This window comes from Oryctolagus cuniculus, chromosome 5 (assembly GCF_051225735.1).
Source record: "Oryctolagus cuniculus isolate XC-2025 breed Fujian yellow rabbit chromosome 5, ASM5122573v1, whole genome shotgun sequence".
Classification (NCBI taxonomy): domain Eukaryota; kingdom Metazoa; phylum Chordata; class Mammalia; order Lagomorpha; family Leporidae; genus Oryctolagus; species Oryctolagus cuniculus.
The window spans coordinates 111,857,436-111,871,301 of record NC_142871.1 but is presented as its reverse complement, the minus strand read 5'-3'; the positions used below and the strand labels follow the sequence as shown (position 1 = coordinate 111,871,301).

General features: G+C 39.6%; 1 protein-coding gene across 3 annotated transcripts in view; it reads left to right on the top strand.

Annotated features, from left to right (window-relative positions):
- PRIM2 (DNA primase subunit 2) overlaps positions 1–13,866 on the top strand; it is a 304,235-nt gene that overhangs the window by 197,117 nt on the left and 93,252 nt on the right. For all 3 annotated transcript variants that reach the window (XM_008263076.5, XM_089333079.1, XM_051854614.3), the window contains 2 exons: positions 344–416; positions 6,797–6,982. In XM_008263076.5, the coding sequence (XP_008261298.1) occupies positions 344–416; positions 6,797–6,982 (259 nt within the window). The remainder of the gene's footprint in view (positions 1–343; positions 417–6,796; positions 6,983–13,866) is intronic.

Here is a 13,866-nt window from a genome sequence, read left to right as displayed (position 1 = left end):
GGGTCATTGTTCCTGATTTAATCTCCAGTTTCTGTTTTGGTGTGTTGCTATGCTGTTGATACATAGTAAAGGTTTGAAATTGAATAATCATTGAAAGTAATTCCCTGGATTAGGAATGAAGAAAGCCAGACTGTCAATATATTATTGTATGAATTTTGTGTAAGTTACTTAAATATATTTTGTTAAATATATTTAAAACACTTGCCTGTGTTTCTGCTAATGTTTATATATAAGATGTTTTATTATGAGACTTAAATTTTTATTGGAATAAAATACTTCATTTGAGATGATCAAACATACTTTACCAATTCTCCTTTAATAGTTTTTTTTTTTTTTTTTCCAGTCATTCCTACACTGGCCAAGATTATAACACACAGGGAAATGCTGGGAAGATTTCCTTAGATCAGATTGATTCGGTAAGCTCCATATCCTTTTTTTTTCTTTTGTAAAAATTTACTTTATTTATTTGAGAGACAGAGTTACAGATAGAGGTAGAGCCAGAGAGAGAAGTCTTCCATCTGCTAGTTCATTCCCCAAATGGCTGCAAAGGCCAGAGCTGAGTTGATCCCAAGCCATGAGCTTCTTCTGGGTCTCCCACATGGGTGCAGGGGCCCAAGGACTTGGGCCATCTTCTACTGCTTTCCCAGGCCATAGCAGAGAGCTAGCCAGGAACAGGGGCAACCGGGACAGAATCCGGCGCCCCAACCGGGACTAGAACCCAGTGTGCTGGCGCTGCAGGCAGAGGATTAGCCTATAGAGCCGCGGTGCCGGCCCCAATTTACTTTTAATAAATTAAAAATACACTGATACTGGGTTGGGCATTGTGATATACTTGTTAAGTTGCTGCTTGGGATATTGACATTGCATATGGCAGCTCTGATTTTGTTTCCCAGTTTCTTTGTTTCAAATTCAGCTTCTCGATAATGGGCCTGGGAAGGTAGCAAACAATTTTCCATCTACTTCTGTTTTTGCCACCTACACAAGAGATCAGGCTCCTGGCCTAGCCCTGGCTCTTGTGGGCATTTTAGGAATTAAACCAGCTGATAAGTACCTCCCTCCCTCCCTCCCTTCCTCCATATCTCTGTCACTCTGCCTTTCATATAAATAAAACTGTAAACTATTATTTTAATACTTGGAAACAAGAATTATAATAAGGGTAATGGGATAGGGAGAAGCCAGGGAGTTTTTAGAGTCCAGAATAAGTAGACTGTTTTCCTATTTGAAAAGATGTAATCAAGTACTTGGCAGTTAATATGTCTAGAAACAATAATAAGACTGCTTTTCTTATGCAGTTGATTTGAAATTTGTTCTTTCGGTTTTCTTGGTTATTTTATCCCAGCACGCCCTCTCCTGCCTTTTTCATGTGTGATTTTGGTTTTCTTTATGGTATGTAAATGGTTTGAGGTTAATTCTATTCCTAATTCTAGCTAGAGGCTTTCCTATTCACAAGCACTCTGTTTAAGTGCTGTAGAAGTACATTAATTCATTTGGTGAATATATACTGAGGTCATCAATTATGTACCAGCAGTGCTGTGTACACAGAGGTGGATAAAACTGAAAATGTCCCTACCTTCATGGGCTTGCTTGGGAGACACAGACAACATAGTAAATAATAATTGAGTAATATAATTTACTGAAATAGTGCTAAACTATATTACGTGCTGTGATGATGATCATATTGTATGAGTCTGTGCCTAAGACCCTGTGTTAAGTAATACAGTTGTAGCTTTATTTGTATCTGTATTGCCTCATCCTAGCTCTGTATATTGCCTCATCCTCACAACAGCCGGTCATTACCATATTCCCTGATGGCCCTATCTCCTCTCCAAACGTTCCCTTTCCATTTTTCTTCTAACTGAAATCTGGCTCCTTTAATGATACTGCTGCTTCTGTGGCCATCTTCAGCAGAGGCTGTTTTTCTTCTCCATACCCAGTGTAGTTATGGGGTGAGGGTCTTTGTTGTTCCATGTTACCACTTTGAAATATTTCTTTCCATTATCAGAGCTACAGGTCATTTAAATCCCTTGTGATAAATGTATGCCTTCTTTGTTGCTGCCCTCCCCTTATTCATTGATGATTTTAGCACCTAGGTCATGGTATTTTTTTAAAGATTTATTTTTTATTTATTTGAGATAGTTACAGAGAGAGGTAGAGACAGAGAGATCAGTCTTCCATCCACTGGTTCACTCCCCAAATGGCCACAACGCCCGGAGCTTCTTCCGGGTCTTCCAGGTCTCCTACATGGGTACAGGGGCCCAGGGACTTGGGTCATCTTCTACCGCTCTCCCAGTCCATAGCAAAGATCTGGATTGGAAGAGGAGCAGCTGGGAGTAGAACTGGTGCCCATGTGGGATGCCAGCACTGCAGACTGTAGCTTTAACCTGCTGCGCCACAGTGCCAAACCCCTAGCTCATGGTATTTTGCACCAGTACTACCCCTATTACTGTTCATGGTCTCTGACAAATGCATGTTGGTAATTCTTCCTATATCCTGGCTTTATAATTTCTTTGTTCACTTTTCCACAGTCATTTTTCCATCTCATTATGGCCCACCCTGAGCTCTGTCTTTCCCATTTCCCTTATTTAGAGTACCATCAGAGCCTCTTGAGTATTATTTCTGCCTTCATTCTTGTTCTCTTTGTTTATCATTCATGTTAGTCTTCTGGTCAAAACCCACTAGTGGGTTTCTTTCCTGTTCAGCTCATTTTATGGCCTATAAAGCCATATGTACTCATCATCCTAATTGTGTTTTCTGCTCTATTCTGGCTCACTCACTATGCTGTAGCCGCGTGGACCTTATGCTGTCTCTTAGCACCCCAAGTTCATTCCTTCTCAGAGACATTGCTTTCCTTTTCTTCACGGGAGCAGTTTTCCTGGGTTGTCATTTGGCTGGAATCCAACTTCAAAATTCAAATCTGTGCTGACATATCATCTCTTCATATGAAATATCATCTCCTCCCTGGCTGTCCAGATTAAAGTACCTTCTTTCATTCACATTTGATGCCATATCTCTGTTTTACTTCCAGAGCTTTTGGGATCAGATGTGTTGTCTGTCTCCTCCTATTAATGTATAAGCTCTTTGAGGACAGGATTTTTGACTTCTTTGTTCACTGCTGTTTCCTCAAGGCTGTACATACACTCTGTATTCAAATATTTGTCATTGAATGAGTAAAAAGTAATCAAAGAATTGAGCCAAAGGAAGCTGAAGCTAAATTGGGTCTTTTTATTATTATTATTATTATTCATTTGAAAGGCAGAGTGATAGAAAGAGGGGAAGACAGATCTTCCATACTAGTGATTCACTTCCCAAATGGCTGCCAATGGCCTGTGCTGGGCCAGGCCAAAGCCAGGAGCCTGGAACCCAAATCAGTGCCTCTGAAGTGGGTTGCAGGCACCCAAGTTTTTGGGTGATCTTCTACTGCATTCCCAGGCATGTTAGTAGGAAGCTGGAGCTGAAGCAGTGTTGTAGGGGATTGAACAGGTGCACGAATAAGTGATACCAGCATTGTAGGCAGTGGCTAAACCTGCTGTGCCACAATTCTGGCCCCTGAATTGGGTTTTAAAGAACAACTCAGAGGCTGGTGCCGTGGCTCACTAGGCTAATCCTCTGCCTTGCGGCGCCAGCACACCGGGTTCTAGTCCCGGTCGGGGCGCCGGATTCTGTCCCGGTTGCCCCTCTTCCAGGCCAGCTCTCTGCTGTGGCCAGGGAGTGCAGTGGAGGATGGCCCAAGTCCTTGGACCCTGCACCCCATGGGAGACCAGGATAAGTACCTGGCTCCTGCCTTCAGATCAGCGCGGTGCACCGGCCGCAGCGTGCCGGCCGCGGCGGCCATTGGAGGGTGAACCAATGGCAAAAGGAAGACCTTTCTCTGTCTCTCTCTCACTATCCACTCTGGCTGTCAAAAAAAAAAAAAAAAAAAGAAAAAGAAAAAAAAAAAAAAGAACAGCTCAGCTAGTTGTGTCAGGTAGGAAGGGTGTACCAGGCAATGCCAGCTGTTTGAGAAAGCTGAATAGGTTAAAAAAAAAAAGACTATGTGATCAGGGAATAGCAAATAACCCAGCTGGCTGTAGGGAAGGATTCCTTATTGCCATAGGAACAAGCTAGTTATTGCTTCTCCACCATCACAGTGCTCCCATGGCGTTTTTTTAAAAAAAAAAATTTATTTATTTGAAAGGCAGCGTTAAAGAGAGGCAGAGATTGAGAAGGGTCTTCCATCCGTTGGTACACTCCGCAGATGGCTGCAACGGCCAGAGCTGCACAAATTTGGAGCCAGGGGCCAGGTGCTTCTTCCTGGTCTCCCATGCGGGTGCAGAGGCCAAAGGACTTTGGCCATCTTCTACTGCTTTTCCAGGCCATAGCAGAGAGCTGGATCGGAAGTGGAGCAGCCAGGACTCAAACCACGCCCATATGGGATGCTGGCACTGCAGGCGGTGGTTTTACCCACTGCACTACAGCGCCGGCCTTCCCATGGCATTTGATTTATGTCCTTGTTAAAGCCCTCATTATATAATTTATTTTATGAGTTTAGCATAATAGTGAGTGTAATAATTATGGCGTCTTTTTCCTTTACTTGTCCTATTTAATGGAAAAAAATTGTATTTTATTCATCTTCTTTTAAAATATTTATTTATTTATTTGAAAAAGTAACAGAAGGAAGGACAGAGGGAAATCTTTCAGCCACTGGTTCACTCCACAAATGGCCACAGTGGCCAGGGCTGGGCCAGGCTGAAGCCAGGACCCTGGAACTCTACCTGAGTCTTACATATGGGTGGCAGGGCCCTAAGTACTTGGGCCATGTTCCTCTGGTTTCCCAGGCACATTTGCGGGGAGCCGGGTTGGTAGTGGAGCAGCCGGGATTTGAACTGGTACTCACATGGGATGCCAGCATGACAGGCTTAAACCACTGGGCTACAGTGTTGGCCCCATTTTATTAATCTTCTTGTTTTCTTAGTCAATACATATTCTGTTATGTATAATTAAAAAGTAGTTACCAGACATTTTGGGAATGTTTCATATTCATGCTAAGGATATAGAATATTAATTTTTGTGTGTGGACTTAAATACTGTTCAAGAAAAAATAATCAGGTAATAGTATGAAGGAACAGAAATGATCCCATGATAATGAACTGGCAGACTTTCCAGTAGTTCTAGCAAGGAAGAATATAATTCTAAATGTACTAGATTGAGGATGGAAGATTTTAGAAGTTGTTACTCAGAGGATGAAGAGAAACTGAATGGTCAGAAGAGGGAGCAACAAAGTCAGGCAAAGTGGGATCTGCTTCCTCTTTTTTATAAAGTAACTTTGCCAACCAGTGAGGATGGGGGACGTGAGAATGTAAGTCTTAAGGACCCTGTTTTAAGAAGTCAGAGCCAGTGCTGTGGCATAGTGAGTAAAGCCACCACATGCAGTGCCAGCATCCCATATGTGCATCAGCTCTCTGCTATGGCCTGGGGAAGCAGTAGAAGATGGCCCAAGTCCTCTGGCCCCTGCACCCATGTGGGAGACCCGGAGGAATCTCCTGGCTCCTGGCTCCAGATCGGCACAGCTCCAGCCATTGCGGCCATCTGGGGACTGAACCAGACCTCTCTCTCTACCTCTGACTCTCTGTAACTCTGGCTTTCACATAAATAAATAAATACATCTTTTTAAAAAAAAAGTCACAATGCTAATGAGACAATAAATGAAATCATTGAATTAAAAATGGGCAATGATATTACATTTTTGACACTAAAGGTTTTTCTTCTGAATACTCATTTCCTTAATGAATGTATTTGAATTTTCCATTTGATAATCATTTCTCTTATTTTATATTGTACTTTGTATTTTCATTATCTTAAAAGTTCATCTGTTACTCAAAGTTTGTACTTTGGAATATTTATCTCAGGGGAGTGAAATTTCATGTTCTTATACGAGGATGTTTGTAACACCTTTATTTGAAATAGCCTCAAATTGGGAAAAAACCCACAAGCAAAATATTAAATTACATTTTAAATGATTAAACAAATTGTTGTACCATCCATAGCCTTGGCACAATATTTTGTAATAAAAAGTGAGCTTAGATGCAAGAATTTTTTTCTTGAAGAAATTGTGCTGAGTCAAAAAAGCCAGTCCACAAACATTACCTACTGTATGATTCTATTTTTAGAATACTTTTGAAATTACAAAATTTAGAGAGGTGGAATATTTGTCAGGAGTCAGGGCATTGGTATGGGGAAGTGGGAAGGAAGGTGGGGGTGGTTTTCAAAGAATAGCCTGAGGGATCCTTGTCGTAGTGGAACTGTTTTACACCTTGAGTGCGGTAGTACATGCATGAACCAATACCTCTAGTAAAATTGTATGTAATTAAATATATTCAGCAATAAGTGCACATCGAAAAGAGGACATTTAATACTAGTGGAGTGTGTCAGTGTCACTATCTTTGTTGTGATAATGTACGATAGTTTTGCAACACATTTTCTTTGGCAAAATTGGATAAATGATGTCTCTTTATTCTTACAACTGCATATGAATATATAGCTATTTCAAAAGAAAAAAATTAATTGAAAATATTTTTAAAAAGTAACAGGTGAAGTAAATTTTCTTATTTTATTTAAGCCAGTATATCCACAATCTGATCATTTTGACATCTAATCAATGTAAAAATATTTAGAAAAATTTAATTTATAATCACAGCAATATAATAATACTTCTTTATGGTTTTTGTTTTTGTTTTTGCTTTTGTTTTCCAATTATATTGATTTTGCAGTCATAACAAATATTTTAGGGGATCTTGTAACAAATTTTTTTTTCTTGTAGTTTTCTACCAAATCCTTCCCACCTTGCATGCGTCAGTTACATAAAGCCTTGCGGGAAAATCACCATCTTCGCCATGGAGGCCGAATGCAGTATGGTCTCTTCCTGAAGGGCATTGGCTTAACGTTGGAACAGGCATTACAGTTCTGGAAGCAAGAATTTATCAAAGGGAAGATGGACCCAGACAAGGTAATTGGGAAAGATCAGAGTAGTTGGGCAGGTGTTTAGCCCTGTGATTGGGAAGCAGGTTAAGATTCCAATAAGTTCCATATTGGAGTGCCTGGCTATGCTACCCTGCTCCAGCTCTAGCTCCTGACTCCAGCTTCATGCTAATGCAAATACTGGGAGGCAGCAAAGATGGCTAAGGCAGTTGGGATCCTGCCACCCACGTGGGGGACCTGGATTAAATTCCAGACTCCTGACTTAACTGAGCCCAGCCATGACCATTGTGGGCTTTGGGGAGTGAACCAGTAGATGGAAGTGTTCTTTCTGTCTGTCTGTCTGTCTGTCTGTCTCTCTCTGTGTGTCTTGCTTTGCCTTTCAAATAAATAAATCTTTTTTTTTTTTTTTATTCAAAAGAGTTACCAGAGAGGTAGATAGAGAGAGCACTTTAATCTGTTGGTTGACTCCCCAAGTGGCTGCAATGGTGGGAAGCTGAGCCAATCCAAAGCTAGGATCCAGGAGCTTCTTCTGGTCTCCCTGTGGGTTCAGTAGCCCAAGGACTTGGACCATTATCCTCCACTGCTTTCCCAGGGAGTTGGATTACCAGGGACTTGGATTGGAAGTGGAGCAGCTGGTACTCGAACCAGCGCCCATATTGGATGCCACTGCTATAGGCCGGGGCCTTAACGCAGTGCACCACAGTGCTGGCCTCTAAATAAATCTTTTTTAAAAACCAAAAAGCTAAAAGGTCTATGTTTGGACATGTTTCTTAAAATGTAGTTGAAAATTCAGTGTCTTCAATTTAGATGAGATGAAACTCACGTATTAATTTGTTGTTGTTGTTGTTGTTGTTGTTTTTAGATTATTTATTTGAAAGGCAGAGTTAGAGAGGGAGCAATAGAGAGAACAATCTTCCAACTACTGGTTCACTCCTCAAATGGTTACAATGGCCAATGCTGGTCCAGGCTGAAGCCAGGAGTCTGGAACTCCATTGGGATCTGCTTGTTGGTTTCAAGGGCCCATCCATGCACTTGGTCCATCTTTCCCTGCTTTCCCAGGCACATGAGCAGGGAGCTGGATCTGAAGTAGAGCAGCCTATACTTGAACCAGAGCTCATATGGGATGCCAGTGTTACATGTGACAGCATGAACTGCTGTTCCAAAATACTGGCCCTGACATATTAATGTAATATGTGCTGAACAAAAGAATTGGCAAGGAGTCTTCTCACATGTGGTCGTACTACCTGTAGTCATTGTAAAACTGAAATTGCTTTCTGAGCTATACGAGGGGTCTTCAAAAAGTTCATGGCAAATGCATGTTACGGAAAAAGCTATGCATACATTTCAGAAAGCTTCACACCAAAATAATCTAATTTTTTAGTTCCATTTTACCACAGACTTTTTGAAGCACCCTTGTGTTTTTGTATGAATGTGTATGTATACATACATACATACATGAACATATGGACATACTGTGTTTTGTGGACTATGAGGTACTGTGACCAAATAAAGTAAAACAATTTAAAATGTCTTCCATTATGTCAAGTATTCTATTTAATGGAGTATATTTATAATGTTTTTCAAAATCTATTTATTTGAAAGGCAGAGGGAGAGAATGCTTCTGTCTGCTGGTTAACTCTCCAGAAGCCTTTAGTGGTGCGCGGCTGGGGCCAAAGGCAGAAGGCAGGAACTCAGTTCAGGTCTCCCATGTGAGTAGCAGGAACCCAATCAGTTGAGACATCTCCTCTGCCTTCCAGGGTTTGTATTCTCAGGAAGTAGGAGTCCAGAGCAGTACTGGTTTTTGAACTTAAGTACTTGCACATTAGGATATGGATGTCATAACAGGCATCTAACCACTCGGCTAAATGGTGCCACATAGAGCCTATTTATAGAGACAGTAATCACTATAAGCCCAGGCAGCTGATTTTCAACCTATCCATAAAATTGGTTCCCAATCCTACTCCTTTTTTCTTTTTAACAGTGCTGGCTAGCAACATTTTTATTTAGAAATAGTTTCTGCACCCATCTAAACCATGGTACTGTGGTATATTTTTAAGTATATAATATTTGGTTTGCATCTTTCTAAAAATAAAGGAAATTACAGAACAAAGAATATTTACCAAGTAAATTTTAAACACTTTATTATATCTTGTATTAATTTATTAGGATTGCCATAACAAAATACCACAGCTGGGCTTGAACAACAGAAATTTATTTTCTCCCTTTAGAACCTGGAATTCCAACAATGGGTCTGGTGCTGTGGTATAGTGGGTTAATTAAGCCTATGCCTACAGTGCTGCCCATTATATGGGTGCTTGTTTGAGTCATGTGGCAGCTCCGCTTCTGATCCAGCTCCCTGCTAATGCACCTGGGAAAGCAGAGTAACATGGCCGAAGTTTGTGGGCCCCATGCCCATGTGGGAGACCTGGAAAAGCTCCTGACTTTTGGCTTCAGCCTGGCCTTAGCCCCAGGTGTTGAGGACATTTATGAATGAACTAGTGGATGCAAGATCTCTCCCTTCCTCTCTCTTTCCCTTGTTTTTTCTGCATTTCAAATAAATATTTTTTTAAAGATTTATTTATTTACTTGAGAGGTAGAGTTACAGAGAGAGGGGAGAGACAGAGAGAGAGGTCTTCCATCTGCTGGTTCCCTCCCCAAATAGCCACAATGGTTGGAGCTGGGCTGATCTGAAGTCAGGAGCCTGGAACTTCTTCCAGGTCTCCCACACGAGTGCAGGGGCCATCTTCTACTGCTTTCTCAGGCCATCAGCAGAGGGCTAGATGAGAAGTGGAGCAGCTGGGACTCAACATCCCATTTGGGATGCCAGCACTGCAGGAGTGTGCTTAACCTGCTCTGCCACAGCGCTGGCCCCATAAATCTTTTTTATTAAAAAAAAAAGAAAAGGGAGATCAAGATGTTGGCAGGTTTAATTTTTCCTGAGACTTCTCTCCTTGGCTTTCAAATGGCCACCTTTTTACTGTGTCCTCCCATGGTTTTTTCACTGTGTGTGTACATTCTTGATGTTTTTTCCTGTTTTATAATGACACTAGGCATATGGTATTCGGGCCTTCCCCCCTTATGACCTTATTTGACCCCGATTACTGCTTTGAAAGCCCTGCCTCCAAATACGATTATATTTGGGGGCATGGCTTCAACCGATGAATTTAGGAGAACACAGTTCACCATGACTTCACTCAAAAAGCTCAGATCTCAGAGTGAGCATTGTGGCACAGCCAGCTGAGCCCCTTCTTGCCTGCATCCCATGTCAGCAGGGATCCTAGGACTGAGTCCTGCCTTCTCTTCTGATCCAGCTTCCTGCTGATGTGCACCCTGGGAGGCAGCAGATTATGGAGTGAGCACTTAGGTCCCTGCCACCCATGTGAGAGACCAGATGGAGTTCTTGACTCCTGGCTTCAGCTTGGCGTAGTGCCGACTGTTGCAGTCATTTGGTTTGGGGGGTAGAAGGGGTTGCCAGCAGATGGAAGATCTTTGTCTGCCTTTCAGATAAAATTAAGTAAGTAAATAAATAACTTACTTTGCCAAAAAAGCTCATATCTCTTTATGATTTATTATAAAACATTCTTGTAGTTTTTACAGATTTGTTTTAAAAGTTCTTATTGATAATCAAACATAAATTCTTAACTGAGTCACTTAATAGTAACTCAGTTTTTGATAATGTTTCTTAGCATTCAATTACATGTTTTTTATTTTGAAGGTTACGTGCTGTGATTATAGAAAATATGAAAAACTAAAATTTATTTATTTGATAAATTTATCATTGCCCCATTTGGAAATTTTTGTCAATATTTTAATCTTTCTAGTCTTGATAATTTTATATCATGGTGTTTTTCCTAACTTTAAAAATTTATATTATAATTTCTCTAGATTCAGTAATCTTTGAAAATATAATTTTAATTAATTACATTATATAGATTATATGATGTATCCTTTGAAAGTGATATAATTTGTTTAGTCTTGCTCTATTGGATATTTGATTGTGTCTAATTTGACTGTATTATGAATTTTATTACAACCAATATCCTGAGGATAATAGTCATCGATTATAATTCTTATTTATATCTGTTGTATGTATTCACCAGGAAGTAAAATTATGCGATATGAATCTATAGAGAGTTTAAGTTTTAATGTATATTATGAAATGACTATTCATCAAGCTATGTGAAAATCTGGCTCTGCTATTGATATCATCATATATTATTACTGTAAATTTTTTTTTTAATTTTTATTAGGAATTTGATGTGCTAAATAGGGAGACTGTCAGGGTTCTCCAGAGAAACAGAACTGTGTGTGCATGTCTGCTTTATTATAAAGAATTTGACTCATGATTGTGGAGGTTGAAATTCAAAAGGTCTATAGTTGGCAAGCTGGAGATCCAAAAGAACCAATGGTATAGTTCTTTTCTGGTGTAAAGATCTGAAAACCAGAATAGCCAATGGATAGTCCAAATGCTGCTGTCCAAATGCCGGCAGGCATGGGGCCCAGGAAGAGTTGATGTTTAGTCCAAAACAAGGAATAAAGTGAGGTCGCCCTTAAAGGCAGTCAGGCAGGAGGGTCCGCCTTTTTGTTCTATGCAGGCCTTCAAATGATTGAATGAGAGGGGTCACATTAGAGAGGGCAGTCTGATACGAGCTGCCAATCCAATGTTAACTGCATCCAGAAAAAGACTCACATGCCTAGAAAAATGTTTGACCTAATATCTAGGCACTTTGCTACCCAGTCAGGTTGACATATAAAATTAACCTTTACACTAGATAATTATTTGTGAGCTGGGAAGAAAGTTAGGAGTAGTTTTAAATGGAAAGAACCTTTTTACTAGCATTTTAGCTTCATTTGTGCTCTTAAGTAAGAGAGAAGGGAAAACTAGGTAAAGCCAGTTAATATTAATGCTTATTCTCAGTAATGTATTGGGATTGTCCTGAGAAACAACCATGTATTATGTGTGTATGTGTGATTTATTATATATATTATATGTCATGAGTATCTTTAGCTTGGACACTTGTTCACTGATCTGCCTTCTTATATGTGCATGTGGGATGGCTTATGTATCAATGTCATTAGTATTTAACTTTTTTTTATCACTTGCCGGGAAATTTTTCTTTCTTATGGGAGTTTAACTTTGCAGTCAAAAAGTAGTTTTTAGAAAAATTATTATAAAAGAAAATCAATAAATAATTTTTAGCTTTCTAGATAATATATATCAGCTTGTATTTTTATTAGTTTATTATTGATTACAGCAAATATATTTCAGCTAAAAGATTATAAATTACATTTATGAGTTATTATGACTGGTATTCTGTTGTTACATAGTCTGTATGTAAATGTTCATTTTTTTCTCAATGATCTCTTCTCACATATTTTTGCAATGAATATAAAATGAGTTCTCTTCAATTTAATAATTATACATACTTGTTAAGTGATATTAAAATATGAGGTATATAAAATTGTTGATCTAAAATATTATATAGAGCATCTTATAGAATGTCTATCAATGCTGAATATTAGATAATTTTTAATAGTTCTGTGATCATAAGAGTTAAGTATAGAACCTAAAGTTTGGGGCTTTGAATGTTTTGGAATAATAACTTCAGTCAGAATGTTTATTTCCTGAGAGCCAAAAAATGAAATACAGTAAAGAAATGGTAAACGTATTCAGTTTCAACCAGAATTCTTCTTTACTATTTTTTCCGAATGATAATAATCTCTGGTATCTTTCTTTGTGCTCATATCTTCATTGTTTTAATTTATTTGAGCTATGTTGCTGTGTGCGTCTAAGCAAAAATTATGAGTACTTGGGTATTTTGAGGCAACAGAAAAGGTATAGTGTGTCTAATATTTTATAGCAATAGTTGCTGCCTCTACTGCCTAGAATCAAATATTTCTCTATTCTAACTCCTTTTTACTACAGCTCTGCTTGTCTTGAATTGCCTGTCATCAGTATGCGTGTCCTTCTGCCGTTTTTCCTTCCCTCTGCATGTTGCAGACTTTTTGTCTGAGCTTATACTTAAATGTTGGAGGAGAATTTGCTACCTGTACTTTAAAGTAATCTGAAACTGTATATGTTGGTGTTTATAAATATCATTCGGAGTATAAAAGTTGTCATTTCTAGATATTCTTGTATTAAGTTTAAGCATTTGTATTACAGTCTACAAAATTCTTATTTTATGTCGTAAACATTTTTGAATAGAAAAGTGATTTATGGAAATGACTTAAATTTCTGCTGTTCACTGTTAATTATTAAGAATTTACAATGTTTCCAGCACCCTCTGTGTATCTAAAAAGTAACCATCTATCTATAAAATGTTTATTCAGTGTTAACTTAGATTTTTTTTATTGTTAAAATTATCTTCATGATTTTCAGACTTGCATACATATCCCAGTAGATGGTGTTAATATACAAAGGTGCTACTTTTTGCAGCTCTCAGTTAGTTGCTAGTCAATTATGTTATTAGAATTTTAGCACTTATCAGTACCTTATATTGTGTGTTTATTCATTTATTTTTGTACCCTACAGACAGAATGTAAGTTGCATTAAAGCAGGTATCTTTTTTTTTTTTTTTTTTTTTTTTTTGACAGGCAGAGTGGACAGTGAGAGAGAGAGACAGAGAGAAAGGTCTTCCTTTTGCCGTTGGTTCACCCTCCAATGGCTGCCGCCGCCGGTGCGCTGCGGCCGGCGCACCGCGCTGATCCGATGGCAGGAGCCAGGAGCCAGGTGCTTTTCCTGGTCTCCCATGGGGTGCAGGGCCCAAGCACCTGGGCCATCCTCCACTGCACTCCCTGGCCACAGCAGAGGGCTGGCCTGGAAGGGGGGCAACCGGGACAGAATCCGGCGCCCCGACCGGGACTAGAACCCGGTGTGCCGGCGCCGCTAGGCGGAGGATTAGCCTAGTGAGC